Genomic DNA, 23,951 nt, shown 5'->3' with positions numbered 1-23,951 from the left:
CAAACTTTAATGTTTATCAATCCACGCTAGACGCATCTCTCCGTAGATTGCTTTTTTCGGTTTCTAAACGCCCCCTCGTTAATTCCTGTCATTCTACAGCTGTCGTGATCCCCTTCGAGCTGCGCCTGGTACGCCATGGCCCCCTCCCGCCAAGATAGCCGCCTGTTGGACATAGATTTAGACGCTGGGTGGCTAGGCCGGACACGTGCTGGCCGCCGTTGATAGCACGGCAAGGTGTCTGACTCTGACATATGGTCCCCTTGCATCGCATCCAATGTTGTCCAGGCTCCCTGACGTGTCGAACCTCATCTGAAGAAGCTTTCAGATGACGCTGTCGTACTCAAGGTGAGTTTCTTGCTTATTTGGCTTCTTCTAGAAGGAAAACTACGTGTTGAAACCGTTCCTGTCTCAATTATCAGGCCTACTGGGCATAAGGAAACTCGCTCTCAGCCGCACTAAGGAAAAGAAGACGCAATATCGATGGAGTCAACGTCATCCACAATTGCGATGACAAGGCGATTACGGATACCTATTCATTGAAACGGGATATATTTTACAGAGGGTCTTTTTCTTTGTGTGCGCGCGCTAACGAGCGTCTTGCCGTCCTCCCCGGTGGCACCGCAATATGGGAGATGGAGGGGCTCCTTCGCCTCTTCGGGAAGTGGATGGGCGGAAAGGGTCACACCAGCGAAAGGAGTGGGCGGATGGCGTCTAGGCGCATCGGGGCTTAAGCTGTCTTTGGGCAGCTTTAACCGATAAATGGCGCCCAGAAAGCTGCAGACGCAAGCTGACATGGCAGAGCCTCCTTTCGAGGTGACATTTTACTTTCTTGGAGTCCCTGAACTTTACAGAGCACTCTCACCAGCCACAGAAGAAGGGTGGGGGCCCTGGAGGAGAGAGAGAACAAGAGTGAGTCAGTTTCATGCCCCTGTCCAGTCATCGTTGATCGACTCCTTTCTGGCCAAGTCGGGGCTGGGTTCAAGGGTGACATTCGGTCCTTAGTCCCTGGGTCCTCTTGGTGGCCAAGACACACCACACGTCTTCGAGGCTTTCGAGCACTACCATTAACTTTCTACTCACACACTTGGCTTGACCCGACCTTCTGGTCGGGAGCTGCCGTCTGTGCTGTTCTCTGCTAGATCTGGTGGCAGGGGAGCCTTGATTGCCTGCCCCCCTCCCTACTTTCTCTTCCCCTCCCACCCGAGAGTCAGACAAATTGCACAAGTTGCAGGTAGTGGCGAGGAAAACTCCAGTGCTCAAAGTCAATGGCGAGGTACTCGGATTCGTGAGTACTCAGTAAAGTGGTTTTTGCACATGCTCGTCTATGATCACCATTCTCTCACACCTTAGCTAGTCTTGGCTCTCAGTTACCCCAACTTACCTGTACAACGGACCAATTTTTAGTCCAGCAGAGAGGTTTATTTGAAGGAGCCGTTTTCTTGGATCTGCACCCCATGGTCTCTTCATCTGTTCTTTTGCTCGCAAATCGGTTCAACGTAGCACTTTCTGGAGGGGTTTGTCTCGCAGTCTATGAGGGCTGAGGCGACCCCGACTCTATTTCCTTTCTTGGCAAATGTAGTCGACACTGTGAATGTGCCCTCCACGCCTCACCTTCAGGCTTCATCAAGAAAGTCAACCGAAACCAGGAACATACTACCTATTGACACGAACCATTAGTGTCTATTCTGGGAATCAGATCGGACAAGCGCGAAAAAGCCACGTCCACTTCACCTCGTCTCAAAACGTCTGTCGCATGTCACCCAAGATGGCAGCTATTGCAGACAGGATGATGGAATGACTGGCTGGTGCTGAGGTGCCTGGTTGGGGTTGGGGGTTTGGTTCGGACGGCGCCCGGCGCCCGGACTTGCGCCCATCACGGCTTTTCCGGACTCATGACGAACGGGTGCTTGTTAACGCGCGCCTTGCCGACCCTCACCCAACTGTGAAACCCGTGAGAAAATCATCGGCAGTTGTTGGCTGTCGTCCTCACCGGCCGTGATAAGAGCCTCAGTCTCAACTCTCTCACGGCAACCCCCCTCCCAACTGGCAACAAGATCCAAAACGGGGATTCAGATAAAATTGGAGAGATGGCTCTGCACCTGTGTAAGACCCAGCATGTGCAGAGGCCCAATGATGTCCTGACGGGACGGCTGCGGAACGTTATCGATGGCCCGGGCTCCTTTCTCTCTCCACTGATGAAGCTGCAGCAGTATGCAACTTGAGTTTCTCCATACATTCACTCTCTACTGAGAGGTTCTCGTCTGCCCCAACACGGCTAGGTCGGCCGTTCCCTGCTTGTAGTGTGCTGACAACAGTGCAGCAGGACCTGGTCGTTGCGTCTTCCTGAATCCTCCTTCCTTATTCCTTCTCGTCCATGTCAAGCATGTCTGAAAGTCTTGACCACTCTCAACTACCGAGATGGGTGGTGGAGTATTGTCTTGTCTCTCAATTCCGGGGCAACGGGTCGACTCCGTCCGTTCGACTCTTGTCCCCAAAACTCCAAAACTTCAAGTCTCCATCCAGTCTATCCGTCTCCAGGACCGTCCCAGATGGCCGCCCCGTCATACAGACATCAATATGCTATCGACCGCTAACAGTCTAGCGCATGCAGGTGCCATCTGGTTCTCGCCAAACTCTGTTTGAATGAATTGTGAATGCAAGTAAGGAAAGACGCGCCTCCCGCGGGCTGGTGGGGGGTTGCTTTACCATTCAGGTGTTTACTGTAGCATTGAACTTTACAGTCACCACCAGTATTTGCTTGTTGGGCCCCTTTTTTGCGCAAGCTACATTGATTGCCGTCCACAACCACGTCATTGCCCGCCACTACGGGACTCAACGTAGTAAAAAGCAATCATTGATGTTCATCTGACGTGGCTTCCTTAACCATAGAACCTTAATCATAACGGGATTGACGCGGCTGAGTGCTACTCTGATAGAAATTTTCTTCCTTGATTTGCGCTCAGCCCTTCGGTGAATCCAGAGAGTCGGGAAGTGGGCGCGCTTGGGGGGAACGGAGCACAGCCAGCGGCGCGGCGGTGAACAGCCCAAAGCTAGATGGCACTCTCTGACTCTCTCACTCCCTCACCTTGCACCGCGGCTCACAAACTGCATGATTATGTGATAACTGGGCATTGGGCAAAAGGCGGCTCAGTTACCAATTTCACGCAAGAGGTTCCACAACACGCAAGCAAGCAAGGACGGCCCCTTGAGTACGCGGATGTTGTGGACAACAATCCTGTTCCCAGCCCAAGGGCCAACCCACCGGCTGTGGCTCGAGCTTGCCGCGCGCTCGTTCGGGAACAGACTTGACGGAAGTTCAGAACACTGGATTGAACCCCCAGCAATCTGTTTGTTATCGGCAACGCAGGGGAAGGGATAGCATCATTGTCGACGAACTGATTCGCCGCTTTTATTCCATATCACTATCGGATATCCAGCCGGGTACAGTTGGGGACATGGTGCTGCGACAAGCCCCTACATTGTAGATATCCCAGACTACCTGATGGAGTACAGAGGTGTCTAGGCCTGCCAGTGCGTGTGCGCAAACATCTGAGGCTCCGGCAAACACCGGCCGGATCTTCATGCAAGATTGGATTTTCAATCATTTTGAGTTTTTCGTTTATTTCTCCGACTAATATAAGCCAAGTAAATGTTCATATTATTTTCTCTCTCAACCACCGCAGCTAAGGAACCTCAAACAAGGTTGAAATTGATAACCTTCCAATATAGACAGCATTGGCAGTAATCAATTCGGTATCAGCGATCCGAAGACCTCGTCAAACGTCCCGAAGATGCTGGCCATATAGGCTACTCATGAGCACTAAGCTGTTGGTGCGTCCCCTTGCTGCAAGCCATATCGCCAACTAAGACGAAGGGGTCTTCAGATAATGCGCGATTGCGCAACACCGCAGTGCAATACTAATCCACAATCGCGACGCAATGCGACGTTGAGCCTGCAGCCTTACGACGACGTTGATACAAAGAACAAGAGCCCGCGCTCGTCCTCGCCGACCGTCACCGGCGAAGGGGGACGAACGTACGAGCGGCATTGAATTCTGTGCGATGATCAAACTCGCTGATTGCCGCTCACCCGCGCCCCGCGGCCGAAGTACCATAACTTGAACCATGCCCTGCCGCCCGCCCCTTGAAAAGCCCGAGCGAGAAAAAAGAAGAATGATGTGATGAAGGGTATCCAGAATTCCTTAACTTTGTTGTCCTTCCCAAAGAAATTCTAGAACTTGGGAGTCTCGTCTTGGTGCCCAGAATTGGGTGATCTCGCTCCAGGAGAACACGGACCCTTACCTTGTCTTTCTTGCTTAGCAAGATTAAAGGGCGACGATCTGAGCATCACACAGGGGAGGGGGGTCAAGTGGTGGGGTCTACGGTCTACCTATCATTACGGCGTAAAAAGCTGTCTTTACACGTATCTGGCATTTTCGGACTTTCATTTATCTACCTACACCACAGACCAAGTAATTAGCATCTTGACGGATGCACTAACGGAGAAGACCCCCGTCCTGCCCTCGCCTACTGTAGCTGCGTGCCCATGGGGGTGGATGGAGGGGTGGGTTATCGACTGCGCAGAAAAGGAGACAGCTCCAAAATTCAGGGACCAGAAAGATTGTTGGCTGGGAAGGGAGGCATCAACGGAAGAGGCAATGATTTGCACGTTTCATCGTATTCGAATATTGGGAATAAGAACTGTTCACAATCTTACTTTGGATGTAAAATACATCCGGGCAGTCTGGGCAGGGTGATGGAAATTGCCTCGCTTGAAATCTATGTGATTGTATTGTAGGAAGTAAATCAATGCTATGAAAGATCCAGATGCCAATTTTCACAGCCCACGCCATTCACCGGGCCAAGAAGTTACACAGTCAGACACTACAGATACTAACTAAGATAGGGTAGCTCATGCCTTGACATCAGCATCGGCGTCTTCGATCTCCAGACGGGTGCCGTATACGGTTACACCCCGGCCAGCATCATGCCTCGTCTTCTCAAACTCCTCAAACTTGAGAGGAGCGCTCTTGGGATCCAGCACAAACTGCCGGTGCCAAGGTCCGACAAACAGACCGTCGGGGTCAACCTCATCGCGGACACGACGCCACTGGACCATGTCATCACCGTACCACTCAGCAAACTCCTCGTTCTTGACGTTGAAGTTCTTGGCCCAGTGCGGCTTGCCACCGAGGTCACGCATCAGCCACTCGAAGCCCTGCATCCAGCGCTTCAGGCCGGGCGGGTCGAGGTCGTAGGGACGGTACATCGTCGCGTTGAGGTTGAGCGTGGGACCGTCCTTGACGGTGCTGTCGAGGAAGGGTCTGTTGCGCTGCTCAGCGCTGGTGTGGACGGTGGCGTCGCAGACGCGGACCTCGACGGGCGAGTGCACGTAGAGGCCCTCGGCAGAGAAGGGAATGCCGTGGTCGACGTAGTCGGGGTCGCCCGGCTTGAGCTTGTTGAGCCAGGATCCGAGACGCATCAGGGCCTCGGGCCCGCGGTGGAGCGGGATGGCCCACTCGTTGACGAATTGGCTGTAGAGACAGTTCATCCACAAAGCCTTATCCATGGGCTGGACGGCTGATGAGGTGTAGCCATCATTGAAGCCGTATTGCATGCCGAACACGAACCTGTAGGACGTCAGTTAGTCCGTTGAGTCCGTCGACGACGTCGGATGAGGTGTATCAAGGAAGGGGCTTCAGCTTACCATTCAACCCAGGGCAGGATGCGAGGGATGTAACGCGATAGGTAAAGGAGGTTGTGGTATATGTGATAACCGAGAGCTCCATCGTAGTAGCCGACTGGCGGATCTCGGTTCTTCTCCTTTCCGGACTCGAGGTCTTCCTTTGTGACAATGTCTGCCTTCCAGACCACGGCCCTCCTGGTATAAGGCAGCCACCACACCCGGACAAAGTCGGACTGGGTCCACAGCTTGTTGTCCTGCTTCCAGGCGTCGAGCATCTTGTAGTCGGCCTGGATCGTCTGCTGCCAGTGCAAGCTAAAAGCCGGCACGGCACGGAAGCTGACCTCGGTAATGATGCCGAGGGCGCCGAGCGACAGCGTGGCGCCGCGGAAGAGATCCGGGTTCTCGTCCGGCGAGCATGAGACCGTCTCACCGTTGGCAAGGACGATCTTGAGGGAGGAAATGGCCTCGGAAAGCAGACCGTATTTCAGGGTGCTGCCGCGGGTTCCTGTGCTGATGACGCCGGCGATGCTCTGCTCGTTGACGCTACCCAGCACAGGGAATGAGAGGCCATGCTTATTCAGCTCCTCAGTGAGTTGCCATAGCCGGATGCCGGCTTGCATGACAACCAGGCCAGTCTCTTCTGTCAAGTTGCATTAGCATAGCTCTCAAGAGATTACGCGGATGAGTGAATGAGATATGACATGAGGGTCTGTGCTTACTATCGACAGATAACACTTTCTTGAATCCATCGAGGTTGACCAGCCAGTTACTCGTGCACGTGAGGTCCGAAGGTGAGTGTGCATGGCCAACCGTGGTGATGCGCCGTCTGCACCGGCGCGCAAGCTTGACAGCCTTCTCAACCTCCTGCTGCGACTGAGGCTGAATGAAGAGCTCCGGCAGCGATGAGAAGGTGCGCGCCCAGGTGGTGTGGAAGTGAGCCGACTTGGCCCGGAACGGGATGCCATCGGCGGCGGCATCATCGATGATGCCGCGAATGTGAGGGTCCAGGGACGCAACGGCGGCCATTGTGAGTGTCGGAGCCTGCTCTCGTCGACGATGATAATTAACAACTATTACACCGGGCTCGGAAGAAGCAAAGTCGAACTACAGACGACCCTGATGATGATCCAAGGTTGAGGGGCTTTTGTTAAGTGCCGCCCGCCTCTCTCGTTGGCAAAGATTATGAGGGAAAACCCGAGAGTGAATTGGACAACGCACCCTGAAAGCCGAGTGTTTTGGAAATTTTGAGGCTAATGACGGTTTATATGACAAAACAAGTTTAGCGTCCGCAATGGAGCACACCGCATCTTCTGGGTTTCTGACTTTCTGCGGTGCTTTCTGGTGCGACCGTACGACTGGCGCCAGGGATCGGGGGGATCTGTTTGTGGATGACGAGTCAAGGAGGGTGGCTTGAAACGGGAAGTCTCAGAGGAACATGGATACTGGGGGTTCCGCCACACTTATGCCGGCCGGCGAGGCCCGGTAGGAGAAAAATTGCAGTTGGCAAGGATTCTTGCATTTGGGGGTCCTCCCATCCATGATCTCTCTTCTCTCTCTTTTGCGGCTTTGCCCAACTTGTCGTTCTGCTGTCACTCTGTCACTTTTGTCTATCAAGTTGTGGCAAGTTGAGACGAGGTGACACGTGCAATCGGTCCAAATTCACTTGGCAAAATAGCTCGCGCCCAAGGGCTTGGCCCAAGAGAGACCACGCATAAACCCCACCACGCAACATAGCTTCGTAAGTATTGACGAGTTGATACTCTAATACCTTACCTATGTATCGGCACTGAGTCGAGTACCCTTTGAGCGTACGCGGCTTGAGCCTAGCCCTGGGAGAATCCGAGCTCACGGTTTCTGGGTACGCTAATAGAAGCGGACGGAGAAGAGCGGTCTCGAATGCCCACATAACAGTTATGGTTAATAACGAATTCTTCCTAGTCCAGGAGCCTGGCAAGCAGCGAGGCCCCCCATGCGGGCTTTTTAGACCAGACTTCTGGACCGATCCTGTTGTGACCCTCTCATATCAAGTAGCAAACACCTCACCGGCTCAGCCCTTTCTTCTCACTTCCCGTCTTAAGGCTAGACAGTTTCCTGACAAGTCCCTTTTCTTTCCCGCCCCTCTTCCCGAACTTTTACACCCTGAACATATCGAACCATTCTCACTAGCTCTCATCTCATTCTCATATCACCTTTCCTCCAGGAGTCATGGCTACCACAACAAGCCTCAACCCGGCCTCCCGGCCTTCCATCGCCTCCGTCCTGCCACCTCTCTTCCTAGGCACAGCAACCTTCAACACCCAGCATGTAAAGGACCCGCTGCAGATGCCGTACAGGCAAATCGTCTCAAGGGCACTAGAGCTCGGCGTCAACGGCTTCGACACATCGCCGTACTACGGCCCCTCAGAAGTCCTGCTCGGTGACGCCCTGGCCGCCCACACCGCAGCCACCAACATCCCCAGAGAGTCCTACGTGCTGGTCACAAAGGCAGGCCGCATCGCCGGCAACGAGTTTGACTACTCGCCGGCGTACGTGCGCTACTCTGTCCTCCGCTCCCTCAGCCGCCTCAACACGACGTACCTCGACCTCGTGTACATGCACGATGTCGAGTTCGTCTCCCCCGCAGAAGTCCTTGCTGCCGTCCAGACGTTAAGACAGCTTCGCGATGAGGGCAAGATCCGCTATGTCGGTATCAGTGGTTTCCCCGTCCATGTTCTCTGCAGTCTCGCCGAGATGATCCTCGCTGAGACGGGTGAGGCTCTCGATGCAATCCTGAGCTACGGCCACTTCACCATCCAGAACCCCACGCTCGGCCTCGCAGAGGTTGTCGCCGGACCCGACCACACCGACGAGCAGAGCCCGCTGCGGAGATTCCGCAACGCCGGCGTGCAGGTCGTGCTGAACGCAAGTATGCTCGGTATGGGTCTCCTCACATCCACAGGCGTTCCCGCGCGCACGGAGACGGCGGAGGGCAAGGCCGGCGTTATCGCGTCGTGGCACCCCGCGCCGGACGACCTGCGCTCGGCATGCCAGAAGCTCTCGGCCATCGCCAGCGATGCCGGCGAGCGTCTGGAAACCGTGGCGCTTCAATGGTCAATGGAGGAGTACGCCCGCGTTGGCGCCGCAGCTGGTCTTGGCGTGCAGTTGCCGGGCCAGAGCGGCGACGTGCGCGTCGGAGGCAGCGTGATGGGCGTCACCAGCACCGCGGAGCTCGAGCAGACTGTCGAGTCGTGGAAGCTTGTGCTCGAGGGTCTTGCTGCTGGCAGCGAGGCTTCGGCGCGGTATGAGAAGCTCAAGGCTCTCGTGGAGCAGAAGATGTGGCCCGAGTTGGGCGTCTGGAAGGGCTACAGCTGGGCGAGCCCCGATGAGGGCTTCCAGAATGAGAGGAGCGCGGATAAGTTTGGCTTGATCCCGGAGGAGGATGAACTGATGACCAACTTCATGACTAGAATTTCAAGCAATTTGTGAGCGATTAGCGTTACTTGCATGTCTCAATACCTGATAGAAATAGACACATTCGACAAAGTAATCTGCAATGCAATTCCTCATACAGCGATAAGCATCTGATTGGTTAATATGCCTTGGCACACCAGCCCCATGGCGATGCAGGCTACGGGATCGTTATGAGGCGCATCGTTGTGAGGCGCACCATCAGCTACGACGAATAATTGGACTGGAGTTGTCAGATTGCGGCACAGCCTGCCTTGGGCACACTTCGAGGCATTCTGCCAGCTGCTTTCGGGGGCCATAGGAATCATAAGGCGAGATCTCCCCGCCCACAGCCTGATCGTATCTTCGCCATTCTCCCCTTTTCAAGTACGCGGGTCGCTGCTGTCATCGATCGTTTCAGTACTGCCCTGAGTACTGACAACGGCTGAAAGATGGCAGAAGCCTTCGGTCTTGTGGCGAGCGTCTTCGCAACTATTCAGATCGCGGATAGAGTAGTATCAATCTGCAAGCACTACATCGAGAACGTCCGGGATGCACCCTCCGATCTACGCACGATCCTCGTCGAATGTTCCTCGGTGGGGGCAGTCTTGCAGAACGTCGAGTTCCTCCTCAAATTCGAAGAACCATACTCGGCTTTGCGAAAAGCTTTGGACGGAGATGCAGGGCCTGTTGCAGAATGCCATGGCGCCATCGAACAGCTGGAGAAGTTGATCGCCTCTGACCAAAACCAGGCACAAGGGCCCCCTGATTCGACGAGAAGGAAAGTGCAGGTCACTCTGAGGAACTTGGCATGGCCGTTGAAGGAGACGAAGGCCAGAAAACTGCTCCAAGACGTTGCACGGTGCAAAAATACACTCAGTCTCGCTTTAACCGCAACATCCAGGTAAATGAAAATGCTGTGTCTCATATGAAAACCACGGGTAGCCCGCAAGAATTCTAAGACCTGTCTTCGCCTAGTCATGACATCAAGCTCATACGCGAAAGAACTTCACGCATCCAGCAAGTTCTGACTGGTATGTTCTACTCGACCTCTTAAGCGATAGCCACTGTTACCATACTGATCGTCACCTTAATGGTTAGAAAACCAACGAAACGATGTGTACAAGTGGCTCAGACATACTGACCCATCATCAATTCACCGCCGAGCTTGCACAAATCACGAACCTGGAACGTGCGAATGGATGTCACGTACTCCAGAGTGGACCCAGTTCAGTCAAGGAGATGTACGATGCCTGTGGATTCATGGCATCCCGGGAGCCGGCAAAACTATCTTGGCTTCACAACTTGCTGAGAAAATCGAAGAGAATTGCCGACAGTCTACTTCAAGTGACTCTGTGTCGATTGGAATTCAATACTACTGCTACTTCGGGCGCAATCAGGACGAGTCAGCTCCATTTTTAAGATGGGTCCTTGAGCGTATGTGTAGGAAGGTAGATCAGGTCCCAGACCACCTTTGGAAAATGTTCAAGGATGGCAAGGATCCTAGCCTCAGCGACCTGCTCATTGCTCTTGAGGCTGTCTTACGCTACTTCAGCAGTGTTCACATCACGATTGACGCTGTTGACGAAAGCAGTCCCCGAGAAGAGCTTCTCAAGGTCTTGCGAGATCTCGCCACCGACTTGAGATTCTCAAACATCCGGCTCTTAGTGACAAGTCGCGAATACCTAGACATCGAAAAAGTCATGGAAGAGGTTTCGACGGAAATTTCTATGAGAAACGAGTACCTCGATGCTGATATTCGTCTGTATACTGAATCTCGACTCGCTACCAACGACAAGTTGAAGGACTGGACAGAAGATGTACGCCAAGAGGCTCTAGAGGCCTTGTGTATTGGCGCAAAAGGAATGTAAGTATGTCACTCACAACCGCTAACGTCTATGCGAGACTAATCGCTCCGCAGGTTTCGTTGGATCGTGTGCCAGCTCGATTCTTTGCGACGAATCAAAGGGAGCAAGGCAGCTATCATGAACGAACTGAGAAATCTTCCAAAAACCCTCGATGAAGCATACGACAAAATTCTCGAGGCCATACCCGAAGAAGATCTTCAAATTGTGGTTTCGGCCCTTGATTGGATCTGCTTCAACAACAAAGTTTTTGGGCGTAAATGGATCGACTCCAACGTATTGATAGAGGCAATCCAAAAAGACTTGTCACGGCAAAGCCGGTGTGCAAAAGACTACCGCTACGATGTCGACTTTCTTCGCGAATTATGCGGCTGTCTCATAACTGTCACGGCAGATGTCGAATTTGACTTTTGTGGCGGATTAGAAATCTCATTCTCGCATTACACTGTCATGGAATATTTGGCCACGTCGATCCGTTTTAGTCCTGAATGCTGTTTTCGCCTTGACAAGTCCACAGCCCTAAGCGAACGAGCAAGCATTATTTCCTCGGAAGCATTTCAGTACAAGATCGGCGAGACAAGGACTCTTGAGAACCATCGAACTTCTCCGACCCTCACATGGCAGTTCGACTTTGGAACGTATTGCAGTCTGGCAGTCATGAAAATGATTCGTGATTGTGAAGACGTTCTCCTACAGAATGAGGAACTTGCTATCATGCTTACGACTTCACACCACTCAAGAACACATCCTTTTGACACGATTCATAATATGAAACTCTCAGAAGACGGGGAACCAGTCGTGGAAATATTCCTTGGTTGGGACTTGGATATAGTATTCTATGCACCACCGCAGCCTGAGGTTCGCATTTTGATCGGCTTCTTGTACCTGCAAGCTTTCAAGCTAGCGGACTCCATGCTACGCAAAGAGGGTTGTGCAGGGAATCTCTTGCAGACTATAGTACACATGGGTTACCGATTTGATTTTGAGGAGTCGATACAAAATTTCCATCTTCCTCTTATGAGTTTTCTTGCGGCCACTGGTTCGGATAGCTTCATGGGTGAAGCATTGCACCACCTCTTAACGAACTGGCACGAAGCTATCGACTTTCGCTGTCTTCTCCTGGACTTCGTTGCTTTACATGGCCATGAGGAGTATAGAGAATACCGCTCATCCGCGCTTCCAGCCTGCATTGAGATGTGCAGACTTGAGGAACTGCTAGATCTGGGTGCGGAAACAGATGCACCAGACTTTGTAGTCACGCCACTGCAAGTCGCCGTCGCTTGTTTGGATCAGGACGGAGTGGAAATTCTGCTCGAGGGCGGAGCGAATCCAGACGCTAGAGGGAATCCAGCTGCAATGAATCGGCCAGAGCATACTATATTACGTGCGTGCGATTATCTCAGTGGTATGACCCCACTCCAAATATGTCGATATAAGACCCAAAAGCCATGTCTAAAGGCTTTACTCGACTGTGGAGGAATTTTCAAGGGATTCGTCAACGACCGCCTGGAAAACATCGAGGAGATCTCGGGCCGAATCGAGGCTATGCTACTCAAATACGGTGCTACATAAGCCAAGTTCAGCTCCAACTTGATGGGTGACATCCATATTGGTTGACGAACTTGATGATGGCAGATACTCTTGACTCCCTTAGTAAACACCCGGCAAAATCTTCCATCTAACTACATTCTTATACTTCTCCCAGTCCTCGCCATACTTGTCCGAGCAAGCAACATCGTCCCGCCCTTCGCGATGAATAAGCAGGATGGCAAAGTACAGCACGTAAAAGTACGTAAAGATCATGCCCCAGCCACGAGCAGCGCCCTGAACGACCTCACGACCGTCAAGCATTGTAATAGCACCAGACACAGCGCTGCCAGCAGTGAGGATCTGGTAACCAGAAACGGCAGTCGGCAAGCTGAACGGCGAAGCCTGAAGCCAGTCGCCAAAATAGTTGATATGTCGAGATCTGCCCCACCATCCACCAGTAAGCAGCCTGGTACCGCGTTTCGTCTGGATGAAGGGCAAATCTTTGACGCTCGGGTGATCAGGCTGCGTGCGGAAGACCTTCTTCTGGTTATTCGCAGAGCGGAAGATATACAGGCCAGTCGCGAAGACGGCAAAGATGCTGACGACGCCAGCCCAGCCGAGGTGGACGGGGTAGACGGAGAGGTAGCGGGTCTGGGTGGAGTAGAGGAAGGGCACCCAGACGATGTCACCGAACGTCAGCATGAAGCCCAGGCCATCGGTGGTGATATCCATCATGGTGAGCAAGCCGGCCTCCATGAACTGGCCCTCGAGGACATAGTAGCCCTGCACGGCGGTGGTGAGAAGGATGCTGTCGGAGAGGTAGCCGTATGTGCGGTACTGCTTTGCGCAGAAGGCAAGGTTGAGGATGACCCAGCCGGTGAGACCGGGGCGCATCTCCAGCCAGGCTTTGAGGTCAACCTCGCCGAAGAAGGGGAGGGTGATGCGGGGGTTCAGTTCGCGGCCGATGTAGATGTCGTAGATGAGGCTGCCGGTGTTGCCGCCGACGGCTAGCTCACGTAGCTCTGGGTTGCCAGGTTTCACGCTGAAGCTAGCGACGTAGACGTAGACGGTGATGATGTAGGCGAGGATGGTGTTGGCGGTCAGGAGCTGGAGGTAGTTGTCTGAGATGTAGGTCCAGACGGCGAAGTCGGCGCCTTGGAGGTAGGTGCCGATAGCCAGGCCGGCGAGCTGGAAGACTGTGGCGTTGAAAGCTGTTCCTGGGTTAGATGGATTCATTGAGTGTTTGAATTGAGAAACCTTACAGTTGAAGCGATACTTCAATGGGCGACCAGACTGAACCAACTTGGTACCGAGCATCTCTTGAGCAGGGAGAACGCGGTACAAGACCAAGCTCACAAAGTAATAGGCGATGCTCCAGCCGAAAGCTTCCCAGCTACAGAAGCCCCAGATTCCATCTGCGGGCCATGGCGTCTCGAGCTTGAGCTTCTCCAAGGTCAACGTGCGAGGGCTCAAAGTGGACGGTGCGGGACATCCGGTCTTGTCATTGCAGACGAAGAAGAAGGTCCACAAGAGGACGGGAAGTCCAAAAACGATCGCAAAGGCGCCGGGACTGAGCGAGCATCAAAGTTAGCGATTGAGTGTGTGAAGCAAGTCTAAAACGCGGAACTTACGGGCCTCCAAACTCATAGTTGTGCTTCTTTGGAGCCATGGTGGTCTTGAGTTGTCACTGACTCAGCAAGATGAATCTAATCAGTGTCAACCCGTGATGAGGAGATAATATCTCAGATGGCTTCGGAATAAAGAGTGAAACGCCGGCTTCTACTTGACGTGACGCGGTGGCATGAGAAGAGCAAACACAACACGCGTAATGGGGATACCCCTTTCTGTTGGGGCAGCACAGCACCAATCAGCAGAAATTTGCGGCGTGGGTCGTGCTTCCAGCTGCAATTTCCAGTTGCCGAGGCGCTAATCCGCGGTGGGCGACGCCGAGCCCTCTTGTGCTCCGGTGCCGATCGGCTCCACTTCACCGGTGCCCGTGTTTTCCGTGATGTTCTTATTCACGGACTCCGATTAGACATGTGTTGAATGCAAGGAGTCTCAATGAGCAGTTCAATTGTTTTTCAAAAGGTGAGGCCAGGGCTCAGTAGACATTATCTTCATTACTCATAAGCTAACTCAACCAAAGTGTTGGCTACATCTACATCCGCCGTGACCGCGACGCTGCTACACCTAATAGGCGGTTTCTTCACCATTGGCTCAACACCACTTAGTAGATCTTCTTCTCATCGTTGTGAGAGCACGTCTTGCCGTGGCTGGTGTGCTCAGCCAGAGCCTTCCAGCGACGCATCTGCTGGAGAACACCAGCGCGGCCCCGAAGGATCGGGGTAGTGTTGGCGCGAGGGGGGACACCCTCAAGAGAGTTGGCAAGAGTAGCAAGAGCGCGACCAGCAGCCTTGGTGTTGACGGTGATGGCATCCCAGTTGATGTTGTCAATCGTGTCGCAGGCCTGGTGGTAGCAAGGGTCGTTCTCGCCCTCACCAGTGAAGATGGATGCGACCGGGATGCCGAGCTCGACGAAACCGGCGTAGTCGGAGCGGCCGTCAAACTCGGCGGAGATGGTCTCCTTGCCGTTGGCCTCGAGGTAGTCGGCGATAAGCTGAGGACCAATACCGCTGTTGTTGTAGGAGGCGAGCTCGTAGATGGGGTTAGGGGATCCGATCATGTCGTAGTTGAAGTAGTACTTGATCTTGTCGGCGTCCTCGGAGCTGAGGTGCTCAGTGTAGTAGTAGGATCCCACCAGGCCGGCCTCCTCAGCGGCCCACCAGGCGAAACGGATCTTGTGGGGGAAGCCGCTGTACTTTTTGACGGAGCCCATCAGCTCAAGGAGAGCGGCAGTGCCAGAACCATCGTCGTTGATGCCGGGACCCTCAAGAACGCTGTCGAGATGGGCGCCGAGCATGATGACCTTGTTCGGGTCACCCTCCTTAGTCTCGGAGATGACGTTCCAGGTCTCGCGCTCCTCGAAGATGGCATCCACGATGAGGGTGACGATCACCTCCTCGCCGGCGGTGAGAAGGGCCTTCCACGCCTCTCCAGTCTCGAGGGTGATGATACCCAGGGGGACGAGGAGACCAATGTTCTCAGCACTGAGAGTGGGCTTGGTGATATCGTCACCAGGGACCTGGTTGTACAGGATCACACCGAGGGCACCAGCAGCCTTCGCGTTCTTGATCTTGTCAGAGACGGCGCATACGCCGCGCTTGATCAAGGCAAGCTTGCCGGTGGCATCGATGCCCGTGAAGGCCTCTGGGAGACATCCGGAACCATTCACGTCGTCGACGGGGGTATCGATGAGAGGAGCCGTGATACCACCCGGCAGGGGAGTGGCGGTGTTGTACTCGGCACTGATGACAATGACATCGCCGTCGGGTCCGGTCACGGAGATGGCGTTGGTCTGCTCAAAGGTGTGGTTGAAGGGCTGGAGGTAGGTATCCATCTGCTTGGCGAAGCGAGTCTGGGCGCGCTCCAGGACGAAGTCGACTGAGGCCTTGTAGCCCGGTGTGCCAAAGGCGCGGGTGCCGCCATTGTCGCGAGCGATCTTGTTCAGGTTCCAGAGAACACGCTCAAGCCTGTTTAAGCCTTGGTCAGCCAGAGCTGCACATCACAGGAGATCGTGGTAGCATGGAATTGACTCACTCAACGGTCTTGATGTCAGCCTCAATCTTGTCAGGAGTGAGGGGATCGGTGGCCAAGGTGGATGTGGCCAGCGCCAGAGCGGCTGCGGAGAGGTAGGTGGTCTTCATCTTGGCGGATGATCTGGTGATGCACTCAGCGAGACCAGGAAAGAGACCGCGAGAAGATCAGGGCGGGTTGAGCTCTCAGAATCTCAGAGACGCGCTCAGGGGCATTGCCCGCTTCTTTATAATGATCATAGCATGCAAACACCGCATGTTGAGTTGCTTTTTCACCCTGGCTTATCATGTCGAATGGCACGCTGCGCGGCGACATTGCGAGGTCTTGCCTAGAGTCAGAGCTCAAGCTTCTAATTAAGCTTGGCATGCATTTGGACCTTGCCGATTGCATGGGTTCTGGGGCGGGGAACATGAAGCCTGAAGGCATATCGAATCAGCGGGCCCAATTGATGCAACTGATAAGCAGAACTCGAGCCCAGCAAGTGCTGTCAGCAAAGCCGGGCTCGCCTAGCCTGGTTGTTCTGCTAGCCTTGGTCATGCAATAACGGGTGAGTGTTACCGCAAGTAGTTTGCCGTTGGAAAAGAAGGCGAGAGGCATAGAAGAAGCACTTTCGATGCTGCTGCACCCGAGGGCCAAGACGCGGGTCACAACATCTTGGCTCAAATATTCGCACGCCACGATGTAACCCCAAAGGGCAGGTGCCAAGACTTTTTCATATCGCGGGGTGGCGGGTTGGGACCAACTGTTGCTCAGCACCGCGTCAGTTGGATAAAGGACCTGCCCATCTTGCTCTTCTGCCGATGCCAGGGTTCTAGTTTGGTGGTTCAGTAACACGGTTCTTGGGCCTAAAGTTTCTTCCGCAATCTTGTCCGCCTTCTCGGCTTCCGTCCGGGATGTGGCCATGGCGCACGACAACGCTGCTTCGCGTGGCTTGCGGGGTTGGGGATAATGGGGACTTTTGGAAGCTGATGTCTTGGACGGTCGGCCTTAACGTGCTGCACCTGCTCTCTTGGGGTTCATTCCAGCTTGTTGCCAAGACATTAAACGAGCCTTTGATCGGTAAGCCGGCTCTGTCAGATGTGATGAGTGGCCGAGTATCTGAGCGTCGGGGAGTTTACCATTTGCAAACAACAGGGCAAGATAACGCGATAATGACTTTTCAGGACTACTTATGGCTGAAATATCGTAATGGTCGTGTCTCGTTGGGGGGTTAGACGTGGAGAACTAGGAAAAGTTCATTAGTTGCGGACTTTCCTTTATAAGACTCTATGTGTTGAAGTCTAACTCTGAAAAAAACATATTGAACTTGATAATAGGTAGATTTGCCCCATTAGTGACCACATCTGGGAGTTCAACAACCCAAGTTAAGTACCTTCTCAAGAGTCTCAGTTTCGATATTCTTGTCTTACTAGAGACATCGAGACTCTTGGAATGACACGTTCATTGTTGGCTCCTGGGCAGTAATTGCACGGCTTTAGAAGAGGGGATAGGGTCTAGCCAGTACCGTGGCTGGCTGCAACGTTAGGCAGAAAGTCCGTAGAAACTCTCCATCTACACTTGTCCCCGATGCCAGTTTTCCGGGCCGTCCTGCATTATGCATATAATGTCGATCTAGATATACCTTGCTCAATACTAAGCTGCAGAGTCAGCCACATGGCGTCCTGAAAAGGCTCCAAAATCATCACACATTCAATACTTCCATAAATGCCTTCTTAAATAGCCTTCTTCAACAGAAACTAGGATTCGTCAGCACCCGATCGATGGCTCAGGGTCGGGTCACGCGCTTGCTTCCCTATTGGGCCTGACAAGCCTGACCTCGTCACCCTAGTCAACAAATAAGCTTAACAATAAACTTTGGAGTTAGCACTGCCTTACTAAAACCTTGGGCACTTGATCAGGAGCTTATTCCCCGCTGCCTCCAAACCTGTGTGACTCTCATTGCAAATACTTATCATAACTTCTGATTGCTTGATGGATTGAGAGAGTTTTATTCTCCTCAGGATGATACTGCACGTCATGACTCGCCTTGCAGTTGCTTTCGAAAACTCTACAAAAATTGGCTAATTTCCAATTACCTCGATTATCAATCATTGCGGTTTGCACGTTGATGAAATCGGAAGCAAAGCCAGGACGGCCTACTTGTGGTTGGTTCTTGCCGTGGTTTGAACTTGTGGATAAAGTTGAATATCAGACGCGCGCATTTCGATCTCTGAGCAGCCTCCGCCCGTTGGCCTTTTTCGGCAGATCTAAATCCCTGTAGATCGACTCCTCATCTTCCACCACTTTGATTAGACCAGGGCACTTTACTCGTCCTCCAGAGCCGGTGTGATGTGGTCCCTCCCTGCGACCTGCCAGCCTGGACTTGCCACATGAGATTCGCGCTGATGACTGTGGCGCAAATCTGGTACTGTTGTTCGGCGGTCTTTCGGTATTATTCCCAGCGAGTCGAAAAGCTACGGCAGTCCATCTTGTTCATTACTCGTTATCAACCTGCAGATTAACCTGCAGTCTGGATGTAGAATGCGGCAGTGACAGCGTTTGGAGAAACCATCCACCGTCATCATCAATAAAAGGAGCGGAAGAAGGAGGTCCCGATTGAAGGAAGAAAGTGAGATCCAGTTCAGGTATCGTTCAGAAGCTGAATATGCAAACATTTCTGAAATTCACGTTATTCAGTTTAATCGTGCCGATGTCGACAAAGTACTTAATTAGCGGCCAGACATAACAACGCGAACCATTAGGTCTGGTATCCCAGTCCTAACATACCGGTTACATGTTCGCATAACAATCAATCGGATCTTGAAGGTGCGAAGGGCAGAAGTAAATGGATGAATAGATGGTGAGACCCGAGGCTCTGAGGCTCGTACATAATGTCTCCTGACAAGAACTACCTTACGTCTTATGTCAAAGACAACTTCGCTGTGGGCTTAATTCTACAGCATGAGATACCCAAGTCTAAAACACTTACATGGCTGCAAGAGCTTGACTATCAGCAGTAGTTCAGTGGTAGATATATGCCTTGTTCACACTGTCACATCCAAATTTCCGAATCCAAGATCCCCATAGAGATAGTAGTAGAACATATCATAAGCGTAGCTCAGTTTCGAAGATGGAGCAGACGCACTATCGAGTACGAAAGCAGATATTTGAGCATTTCACAAGCCCGCGTACGTCGTCGACATGTAGGTAATAGAGCCTCACTCCAGACTTAGACGCCCTTTAACTAAAGCTAAGTTGACGGCCAAGCCAATAAGTGTCATGTGGCTGTTCAGCTTACTGCATTCTGACTATTCGTGAGCAAGATGTCACATTCCCGTTCGGGGAGAAATACATGAACAACGGCAGAGGGTGGGATGACCAAAAGACGACACGGAGGCAACTCTTGCGTTGTTCAATGCGGCTTCCTGATAGCTCATGCCACAATTCATGCTTCGTATTGGTCAGTATCTGCTCATTCCAAGTTCTATATTGCATTCTCCCTCTCAATTGGGCCCCTAAAGTTCAAGGACTTTATCAACGCGTACGAATCTCCCGAACTTCAAAAGACTCATCTTCAGGCTGGATTATTTGATCTTTAGCTATTTGAGAGATTGTCTCGAAACGAAAATGTTTCCTCGGCATTGCCTGCAGATTTACAAGCATCATGAACCGGCATGGTGACACCGCAGATCCCCCCGCAATCCAAACCCATGGCACACGGCATCACGGAAGCCGTGCAAAAATTTGTTGCGCTCTGTCGACACAGTAGTAGCAAGATCCAACCTTGCTTATTCGTCTTTGTTGTTCTCTTTTAATTAAAACACGGGTGGCATTGGCGTTTTGACTTGCGACGATGGCTCGGCTGATTAATTGGTGGAAACCCCGCCTCCAAAGTGGAATGCGGGTTTTCCCCATTTTCATTGGCAATGCCCCTTGCCAGAGTTAATAAAGTCGAGCCGTGGCACTCGCTCGTGTGGTTCCGTTGTTTCCTTTTTGCGCTGCCCTCTTAGTTCCCGTGATGAGATTCTAGGGGGGTGGGATGAGGAGGCAACGTCGTCGTGCCAAGGAGTTTGCTGGCTGGCTACGCTGGCTTGGTGTCTTGGATTGAGAGGAGTGGTCCCCATTGGAGACGAAAAGGAGAAGAAAGGATGAACTGTTTTTGAGTCGGGGTGTTGATGATATATAGCACGGTGGTTCCCATGTAAGAGCAAGTTTCTGGATTTAAAGTGCTCAGCTCCAGGCAGGCAGTGTCAGTCGTTACGCAACTTGCTCTTTGTCGCAGCCGTCGATCTCTCGCTTTTGTCCATCAGACGTTCGTCCGAGATATTCGAAACATGCAGATCGCTGCTTGCTTCCTAGGCCTTGCGGCTCTGGTCGCTGGTCACGGATACGTCGACAATGCTACCATTGGTGGCACCTACTACCAGGTTTGTCATGACATATCTTCGTGTTATGGATAATGGTTGCTAACTCATTTTCAACAGTTCTACCAGGTATATTAGACTATCAAAGATACAAATGTTCTATTGTATATCTAACAACAGACACGTACCTAGCCTTACCAAGACCCGTACACGAGCCCTACTGTAAGTCTAAGCTCTAGCTTCATCCCCCATGCGAGGATATCACAACTCACACAAGTTTCAAATAGCCCCAGAGAATCTCTCGCCCGGTCCAAGGCAACGGCCCAGTCGAGAGCGTCGACTTGATCGATGTCCAGTGCGGAGGATACACAGCCGGCGGCGTCTCGGGCTCGACGCCCGCGGCCCTGCATGCTACTGCTGCAGCGGGATCGACCGTCACCCTGCGATGGACTCTCTGGCCCGATTCTCACGTCGGTCCTGTGATCACCTACATGGCACGATGCCCCGATTCCGGTTGTCAGGCATGGCAGCCTGGCACTTCGTAAGTAAAAAGTAATACGTAAATGTGTCTAGGTGCCGTGTCTAACCTCTGAGACAGTGCTGTGTGGTTCAAGGTCAAGGAGGGTGGACGCACCGGAACCACCAACACTTGGGCTGATGTAAGTTGGACCTGCGATGTCCAACTCGATTAGTTGGCACTAACATCTGTTAGACCCCCCTCATGGTTGCCAACTCCGGCTACCAGTACACAATCCCGTCCTGCTTGAAGTCGGGCTACTACCTCGTCCGCCACGAGATCATTGCTCTGCACGCCGCCTACTCGTACCCTGGCGCACAATTCTACCCCGGATGCCATCAACTCCAGGTCACTGGTTCCGGCACCAAGACTGCGACTTCGCTGGTTGCCATCCCCGGCGCGTACAAGTCGACTGATCCTGGTATCACCTACGATGCCTACAAGGGTATGCTGTACAATGTCTCTTGGATTCTTGACTCTTGACAATTGCTGACCTTTGACTTTCTTTGAAGCTCAAACTTACACTATTCCCGGCCCGGCTGTGTTCACCTGCTAAGCACCTTCCGATTGCTGTTGACAGTAGCAAGGACTGAGCTCGTCCATTCATTTAAATTCGTGTACATATTGAGACAAGTGAGAAAGTATATACCTTTGAACACGATCGACGAGCTTGCCGTTAGGCTCGATCCATCATCCACGTCAGATGCATCAACTCAACTGGGAACATGTCATTTGACGAAAGCTCACAGGGCACCACCCGTGCATTAAATTTCAGTCTCAGGCGTGGCTCAAATCCAAAACCCAGTTCAATCAATGAAGACTGCCGAGGGTGACTAGGAGTGCCATGTGCCAATCATTCTTCTTTCTTGCTAAGGATAGATTTATTGCTATGACTTTCGGATATGCCATCGGTGTTGAGGTTGCGCGTTGCATCAGCATAAAGTAATAACGTCCTGTCTACATACTTGGTCAAAAACCTGTGAGCTTTGCACTTCAGCACATAATCAATCGAATGAAGTTGTTTGCCTCACTGTTTGCCATGAAACAATGGTAAGAATTCAGCTTCAAGGGGGATTGTTGGCGGGGACGGTTCGGCTGAAGCCTTGATCTAGGCACTGAGGGCTGTTCCCGTCAACCAACTATCACTGGATGTCAACATCCACCAATCCCCGATAGTCTAGTGGTGAGGATATCTGCTTGTCACCGGGGAAATCCCACGATTTAATTCCCCGTCGAGGAGTCTTTCTTTTGCTTTTTTTCCCACACCATGTGGGCAGTTCTTTTTGTTTTCGGGTTGATCTTGTGTTGATTAAAAATGTCGCGTGGCCAGGCCCTTTTGTGGTTCTGCTGGAAATGAGGGTCGGGGGCCCGGGCCACTTTACAGTCCAGGGGTATGCCATGTAGGGATCCTTGTAACTCGTGTGGAAATGAGCAGTCGTTTATCTCTTGGTTTCTTGGCACAAAGGCTTAAAGCAGAACATGGGTCAATTGCGAGCTTGAAGATTTTGGAGTCACGAAGAAAGGCAACGATGAAGTTCATCCAGTATGTGATTGGATTCGTATGTATCTCGCCTCAAGACATCTTGAGAACGACAAAGGAAATTATATACAGGAACAAATTTGCGCCCGGCTGACTACTTTGCAGACACGGCTCAACTCATTACAAGAAAGTCCAGCACAAAACAATCCGCGTCAGCGTTCCCACCAGGGAAAAGAGACTAGCACCCCCGGGTGGGTATCACCGACTCAGAAGAGAGCGGCCGAGAAAACTCGCAAGTGCGAGACGCTTAGCAAGCAGCACCGCTGCCGCTGGGGATGTTGGAGCACTTGGTGGACTTCTTGCCACCGGTGACGCTGACGCCGCTCCACTTCCAGTTGCTGCAGGCACCGGAAGCGCAGAGGATGTAGACGTTGGTGCCGGAGGAGGCGACGGAGCCGGTGATCTTGGAGAGGGTGAGGCCGGTGATGGGGACGCCGTTGGTGGGGGTGCCGGTGGGGGAGCCGTTCTCGTAGTCCTGCTCGATGACGATACCGTACTTGGCAATGTTGGAGAGGGTGATGCCGGAGTAGGTGACGCCGGAGACGGAACCAGTGGCGCCGGAGACAGTCTTGATGCGGACACCGTTGTCGGAGTTGACGATCTTGGAGTTGGAGATGGTGACGGTCTTGACGGTGTTGTCGGAGCGGCCGCCGACGGAGCCAATGGACAGACCGTGGCCACCGGAGCAGGTACCGCCGGTGAAGGTGATGTTGGTGCCGGAGTTGATGGCGAGGCAGTCGTCCTGGTTCTTGACGTTGGCGCCGGAAATGTAGACGCCGGTGGAGGAGCCGACGTCGAAGGCGTCGGTGTTGTGGCCGCCGGCGGAGTCACCAGCGGAGTTGTCAATGGTGACATCGTAGACACCGAGGGTGGTGGCGCTGTTGATGGAGAAGGCCTGGACGGGGGTGTTCAGGACGTTGAGACCCTTGATGTTGGAGCTCTTGAGGCTGTGGGCGTAGAAGAACTTGGGCTTGGTCTTGCCGCCGTTGCTTCCCTTGGAGTCCCACCAGCGGGAGCCCTGGCAGTCGATGGAGTGGCCAGAGGCACCGTTGATGTTGATGTTGGTACCGGAGAAGGAGATGAGGGGTCCCTCCCACTCCTTGTAGCCGAAGGTGGTCTTGCCCTGGAAGGTGACCTTTTACGGTGTCAGCTTAGGGAGTTATTCAGTAGCTAGAATCTTCAAACTTACAGTGGTGCCGGACTTAAGACCGGTCATGTCGAGGGTGGTACCGGCAGGGACGACGATGCCGTTGAGGATGATGCTGGTGCAGCTAGCCTTGCCCTTGATGGCGGCAGCGGCATCGGTGAAGGTGCAGCTGGCGCGAGCATCGAGGGGAGCAGCGATAGCAGTGGCGGCCAAGGCGCCGAGGGCGAGAAGTGAAGAAACCAT

General features: G+C 52.9%; 10 protein-coding genes across 10 annotated transcripts; 3 read left to right on the top strand and 7 right to left on the bottom strand.

Moving 5' to 3' along the window:
- Positions 1-1,960: 1,960 nt before the first annotated feature.
- Positions 1,961-2,236, bottom strand: CCOS01_05365 (uncharacterized protein; the record flags this gene model as incomplete). The annotated part of the gene is made up of 1 exon (XM_060453545.1): positions 1,961-2,236. The coding sequence occupies one exon, from the start codon at positions 2,234-2,236 to the stop codon at positions 1,961-1,963; it is 276 nt and encodes a 91-aa protein (XP_060315317.1).
- A 2,676-nt stretch (positions 2,237-4,912) lies between these two features.
- CCOS01_05364 (sugar 1,4-lactone oxidase) lies at positions 4,913-6,712 on the bottom strand (the record flags this gene model as incomplete). The annotated part of the gene is made up of 3 exons (XM_060453544.1): positions 4,913-5,630; positions 5,708-6,326; positions 6,406-6,712. 3 exons carry the CDS (start codon positions 6,710-6,712, stop codon positions 4,913-4,915), a joined length of 1,644 nt encoding a protein of 547 aa, XP_060315316.1.
- A 571-nt stretch (positions 6,713-7,283) lies between these two features.
- CCOS01_05363 (uncharacterized protein) lies at positions 7,284-7,592 on the bottom strand (the record flags this gene model as incomplete). Its single annotated transcript, XM_060453543.1, has 1 exon — positions 7,284-7,592. The coding sequence occupies one exon, from the start codon at positions 7,590-7,592 to the stop codon at positions 7,284-7,286; it is 309 nt and encodes a 102-aa protein (XP_060315315.1).
- Positions 7,593-7,891: 299 nt separating this feature from the next.
- CCOS01_05362 (L-galactose dehydrogenase) lies at positions 7,892-10,169 on the top strand (the record flags this gene model as incomplete). Its single annotated transcript, XM_060453542.1, has 4 exons — positions 7,892-9,147; positions 9,370-9,499; positions 9,565-10,016; positions 10,091-10,169. The coding sequence occupies 4 exons, from the start codon at positions 7,892-7,894 to the stop codon at positions 10,167-10,169; spliced, it is 1,917 nt and encodes a 638-aa protein (XP_060315314.1).
- A 424-nt stretch (positions 10,170-10,593) lies between these two features.
- CCOS01_05361 (uncharacterized protein) lies at positions 10,594-12,549 on the top strand (the record flags this gene model as incomplete). The annotated part of the gene is made up of 2 exons (XM_060453541.1): positions 10,594-10,979; positions 11,034-12,549. 2 exons carry the CDS (start codon positions 10,594-10,596, stop codon positions 12,547-12,549), a joined length of 1,902 nt encoding a protein of 633 aa, XP_060315313.1.
- A 78-nt stretch (positions 12,550-12,627) lies between these two features.
- Positions 12,628-14,176, bottom strand: CCOS01_05360 (ergosterol biosynthesis ERG4/ERG24 family protein; the record flags this gene model as incomplete). Its single annotated transcript, XM_060453540.1, has 3 exons — positions 12,628-13,718; positions 13,770-14,077; positions 14,139-14,176. 3 exons carry the CDS (start codon positions 14,174-14,176, stop codon positions 12,628-12,630), a joined length of 1,437 nt encoding a protein of 478 aa, XP_060315312.1.
- Positions 14,177-14,734: 558 nt separating this feature from the next.
- Positions 14,735-16,271, bottom strand: CCOS01_05359 (peptidase family M28; the record flags this gene model as incomplete). Its single annotated transcript, XM_060453539.1, has 2 exons — positions 14,735-16,097; positions 16,165-16,271. 2 exons carry the CDS (start codon positions 16,269-16,271, stop codon positions 14,735-14,737), a joined length of 1,470 nt encoding a protein of 489 aa, XP_060315311.1.
- A 322-nt stretch (positions 16,272-16,593) lies between these two features.
- On the bottom strand, positions 16,594-17,064 carry CCOS01_05358 (uncharacterized protein; the record flags this gene model as incomplete). Its single annotated transcript, XM_060453538.1, has 1 exon — positions 16,594-17,064. The coding sequence occupies one exon, from the start codon at positions 17,062-17,064 to the stop codon at positions 16,594-16,596; it is 471 nt and encodes a 156-aa protein (XP_060315310.1).
- Positions 17,065-20,474: 3,410 nt separating this feature from the next.
- CCOS01_05357 (glycosyl hydrolase family 61) lies at positions 20,475-21,577 on the top strand (the record flags this gene model as incomplete). The annotated part of the gene is made up of 7 exons (XM_060453537.1): positions 20,475-20,567; positions 20,625-20,633; positions 20,697-20,726; positions 20,792-21,045; positions 21,103-21,163; positions 21,217-21,466; positions 21,534-21,577. The coding sequence occupies 7 exons, from the start codon at positions 20,475-20,477 to the stop codon at positions 21,575-21,577; spliced, it is 741 nt and encodes a 246-aa protein (XP_060315309.1).
- A 1,231-nt stretch (positions 21,578-22,808) lies between these two features.
- Positions 22,809-23,951, bottom strand: CCOS01_05356 (endopolygalacturonase 1; the record flags this gene model as incomplete). Its single annotated transcript, XM_060453536.1, has 2 exons — positions 22,809-23,696; positions 23,751-23,951. 2 exons carry the CDS (start codon positions 23,949-23,951, stop codon positions 22,809-22,811), a joined length of 1,089 nt encoding a protein of 362 aa, XP_060315308.1.

Source organism: Colletotrichum costaricense, assembly GCF_030867565.1.
Source record: "Colletotrichum costaricense strain IMI 309622 chromosome Unknown Scaffold_5.1, whole genome shotgun sequence".
In the NCBI taxonomy this organism is placed as follows: domain Eukaryota; kingdom Fungi; phylum Ascomycota; class Sordariomycetes; order Glomerellales; family Glomerellaceae; genus Colletotrichum; species Colletotrichum costaricense.
This window is presented reverse-complemented; position numbering and strand designations above follow the sequence as displayed.